A 4,511-nucleotide genomic window follows, 5' to 3' on the forward strand; every position below is an offset into this window, starting at 1 on the left:
ACTGGTTTTACATTTTCTGCTGAGGAATCTTAAGAGAAGGGATCTGGACACAATAAGAGGGGTGGGAGGTGGGTCTCTCCAGTCCTAGAAGAAACAAAATATACAGCACAAATGAGATGCACAGCAAAATAAAACCAGAGCACACTTGACCACACACAGCCCCAAAGGTGCTACAGAAAGGTAGACAGAAAACTGGCTGGAATGTCGGATTCAAAGAGTATTAATCAATGGATCGAGGTCTAGTTGGCAGCCGAAGTGGAGTGCCCCAGGGATCTGTCTTGCGGCCAAGTTTGTTCAATATCTTCATCAACGACCTGGAAGATGGGATGGAGCGCACCCTCAGCAAGTCTGCAGATAACATCAAGCTGGAGCATGTATGGCAGATGGGTTGATAACTCCCCAGAAAAGCCAACAGCTATTACATTCTTAATTGTCAGTTGTGTCCCTAGAAATCTCCTTTCTGTTGTTTAGCTTTCCAGTACCTGAATGCACTGGGCCTGCCAATTCTTTCCCATGTTCTTGCCTGCTCTGAGCTCCAGGCAGGGGCAGATTCAGAGGGTATGCAGTGCACTGGTGTACTTGCATCCCACTTTGATTCCCGGTCTACCCAAAATTTAAAACCGACTGCCTGCCAGTGGCAACAGCATTTCGAGTCAGGCAGCGTTGAAGGAGTCAATTGACTTCATGGCTCATTATAATCTACCTGATCCCTTCTAAAAACTTTATTGCGTGGGTATTAGTGACACTTTCTTTTTTTTAATGGTTTTGATGTTCCACCAAATAACTATCCTTTGTTCTGCAATTCTCCTGTCTCCCGGAAATGAAGCTCCTAGTTCATAGCCCTGCAGGTTGTTTTTAACTCATTCTAATGAAGTTGTATTCGTTTTTTGCTTCAATCTTAAACCGAATCTTACAGCCTTGGGCTCCTACAATAAAGCTTCTAGTTCATTATGGAGGCAAATATGTGTTGTTCATATGTGATGATGATGCACCTCACTGTCTGCACCCCCCTTTTCAAAATCCTGGATTCACCCATGGCTCCAAGGGTATGTTGCTGTGGGTGCTCAAAGCTCTTAGGGAGGCCAGTGGGATGTTCTGCCTGTATCTCTGCGTCTGCCCTCTCTCCTGCTCCCAGAAAATTCCTGGCAGATGTCATTTTAAAGGCCATCCTTGCCCTGTTTGGTTTTGAGGCCCCACAGTATGGCTCAGTGAGTTGATCCCTGCTTTGTGCTGAGCTGGACACCCGTTGCTATAATCTCATCTGTTTTTGTCCCTTAATCTGTATTTGTTCCCTGGGAAGTGCTGAGGGATACATTAGGGCAGAGGTGCTAGGTAAATACCATGTATTTTTCTCCCACATGTGCACACACCACTCCAGCCCCTGAGCCAAGGTAAACAGAGAAGACTGAGCTCTCTAGCTGTCAGCAAGTCCTCTTTTTGGTCTTCCCACTTGTGTGGGCTAAAGGGGATGGGAACAGGTGAGGGCTGTTTCTCTTTTAACTTTCGGTAGACTGTCATGGAAATAACATTCAGCATACTCAGTGCCACCCATCCACCCAGCTCCAGCAACACCGGCTGACATGCTGCTCGATTCCTGTGTAAAGAAGGTGGACTCCTGGCTGAGGGCTCAAGCAGGGGCGGGATTACAGGAGCAAGCCCTATAAATAGGAGTCACCGTGTGACAGCAAACTGCACGTCTAGCAGGAGGGAGCCCAGCAGAGACAGAGCCGAGCAGGGAGAAGGCGGGGCGAGCTCTGTGTTCGCGAGAGGGCGTGGTGGTTATGTATTATGCTGATGGGGACTGTGGTGTACACATTATGGTAACACAGCATCTGTGGACTCAGATATTACACTGACAGTGGCCGCGCAGGTATCCAGGCAGGCTGGTAGGGGCCTACAGGCAGGTGGCTGTTTCTGCAACAACTCTGGGCATGATGGCTGGTGCCCAGGTGGGGTTGCCCAGTCCATTCCTGGAGCCACAGGTTGTGCCAGGCCCAGACTCAGACTCTGACTCAGACTCGGAGGATCCAGGCTCTGGCAGCGGCAGGTCAGGCTCTGGCTCTCTGAATCCATCTCAGGTCATCCACAGCGGCCACTTCATGGTGTCCTCTCCGCACAGTGACTCAATGCCCCGACGGCGCCACCACCGGGCCGAGTCAGAGGCTGCTGATCCCCGGAGCATCGACCCAACCCTTACCCGGCTCTTTGAGTGCATGAGCCTGGCATACAGGTGAGTCTGAGAACCCCTTTGCCCAGGACTCCTTTTGCTTCGATCCCTGCCTCCCCATCACCTGGATCTTAGAGGATGTAAGTTTGGCATGTGAGGCAGAATAAACGAATTCCCCTTCCCTCCTCCCCCAGGTCTGGTTCTCCTTCCACAGGAGTTCATGCACAAGTCGCAAGGGGAACCTTTCCTCATCCTTTTGCCCTACTGGACTAGGGTGCTACCTCATTTAGGAGGGACAATGCTGGGAGTTCCCAGAGCAGCAAGGATGGGGCTGGGGGAGTCTGCCCAGGAGCAGATTAGGGCCTCTCCCATATATAGTCTGAATTCTTCAGCCTTCCAACAGGACATGAAGCAGCTATGCCCATGCTTACTACCATCCAGAGAAAGCTGCCAGAGCGCTTTACAAAACCTGCCATTCCCTCTGTGCAGCACTGTAAGGGAAGTGCTATCCTCTGCATAGCTCTGATTACTGACTTAGCCAGAGTCATGGTAAGTCTGTGGCTGCCAGAAAATGATCCTAGGAGTCTTGGCTCCTAGTCCTCAGTTCAAATCCTAGAGGTGTCTTTTCCATGGCCAAGCTGGCTGCTCAGAAGCTCATGTGATAGAAGTCTCCATGGCCTTCAAGCTGGACTAAGCTGCTCTAGCTTGTTGCAGTTCATCTCCTGATTGGGACAACTGAGTCAGTGCTCTGCACTGCACACGGATTTTCCCAGCCTAGATCCTGCCTACATCCAGGTTCCCCCCTTCCAACTCTCTGCAGTGAATTTGGCCCTGGTTGTTTTAGCAGTTGTCACTCTCAGCACTTCAGTGAGAATGCCTTAGTCCACCAGGGTGTCCCACTGGATAGCATCTGGGAAACTCTTCCATGGAGACCCTCAGATGTCAAACTCCCTCGTACAGTGGGAAAGGATGGTTCCCAAAGTTAGAAATGGATTCAGGATCAACATCTTTGGATAGTCTACAGAACTGTCTAATGAGCAACTTCCCCCCAATAACTGGAAGGACATGCTACCTGGTGACCTAGTGATGTCCCATAAGAACACAGCCGAAATAAAGGGAAGAAAAAGAAAATGTCCCTCTCCTTGGCACCAGGAATCATTATAGTTGGTGTTGAGACTTTACTGTGGGGTGCCCTGAAATTAAGTTGGCTGTGTACATTTGGCCTGTAACTGTGTATCTGCGTCCAGAAGTATACACGTTTGCCTCCCATTGCTGTGCCAGTGAGGCACAGCTTAACAAAAGCCCTGGTTCGCTGCTCAGCAACAACTAATCCTGTGAGGGAATCCATCACACTTCTTTTCAAGTCCTGCCATCACCACAATTACAGATTTTTCAGCATTGGGAACATAACATGGGATCTAGCCCTGACAAGGTTTTCCATGGTGCCTGGTTCCTATTCTTTGATTGTAGTGGTCAATCATGTTCCACAGGATTTGCAGAGTAAGACTCTAAGAGGGCAGTGACATGAATGCTACCATTATGGATCCCACCTCCGAAGGTGGGCAAGGTACTGAGCAACAGGGCTGGGGTGTTCAGGCTGAGTCTGTTACGTGAGTGGTATCAACATGCTAACTGCCTGGGTGAGGGTAGCTCTTCTACTCACTACCTCACTCCCACTTTTCTGCCCTCACACTTAGATCTTGCTCCTTGGGCCAGGAGCCAGTAGTTCGGTAGGGTCTGTGTGCTTAGCTTTGGCAGTGAAGGATCTCATGCTACACTGTAGTTCTCTGCAATTCTCTGTTCTCCTACTGTCTTGCCTGGAGGCAGCTTGCTCAGCCCTTGGGGCAGGAAGCACTAGATGTTCCTCTTGGGATATTAGCATGGATGTTTGGGGGAGGAGGTGGGGAGCAGCGGCAGGCTCTTGAATGAGCTCCGTTCACTTCCCCTTGGCAGCTGTCACCTAGGGCAGCTGTTTCCAGTTTGTGGTATGGGTACCATGAGTGGTACACAAACAACACAGTCATTGCAAGTCCCCTGGCACAACTTTACGAGCACTTGTGGTGCTCTGGTGAGGTACCGGAGGAATGGAAGAGGGCCAATGTGGTCTCCATCTTCAAAAAAGGCAGGAAGGAGGACCCGGGAAACTATAGGCCGGTTAGTCTTACCTCGATCCTAGGCAAGCTGTCTGAGAAGTTATGCTGGCATACATCCAGGAGGGGCCAGCAGGGGACTGCATGCTTAGGGGCAACCAGCACGGGTTCATCAGTGGCAGGTCCTGTCAGAAGAACCTGGTGGCCTTTCACGATCAGATCACCAGATCATTAGATGCAGGGGTAGCAGTGGA

General features: G+C 50.3%; 1 protein-coding gene across 1 annotated transcript in view; it reads left to right on the forward strand.

Annotated features, from left to right (window-relative positions):
• Nucleotides 1–1,005: 1,005 nt before the first annotated feature.
• The window catches only part of MLXIPL (MLX interacting protein like), a 39,883-nt gene continuing 36,377 nt past the window's right edge, over nucleotides 1,006–4,511 (forward strand). Inside the window, exon 1 of the mRNA XM_019546411.1 lies at nucleotides 1,006–2,230. Coding sequence (XP_019401956.1) covers nucleotides 1,932–2,230 — 299 coding nt within the window. The 5' untranslated portion in view covers nucleotides 1,006–1,931. The remainder of the gene's footprint in view (nucleotides 2,231–4,511) is intronic.

This window comes from Crocodylus porosus, unplaced genomic scaffold, assembly GCF_001723895.1.
Source record: "Crocodylus porosus isolate Cpor-Errol unplaced genomic scaffold, CroPor_comp1, whole genome shotgun sequence".
In the NCBI taxonomy this organism is placed as follows: Eukaryota; Metazoa; Chordata; order Crocodylia; family Crocodylidae; genus Crocodylus; species Crocodylus porosus.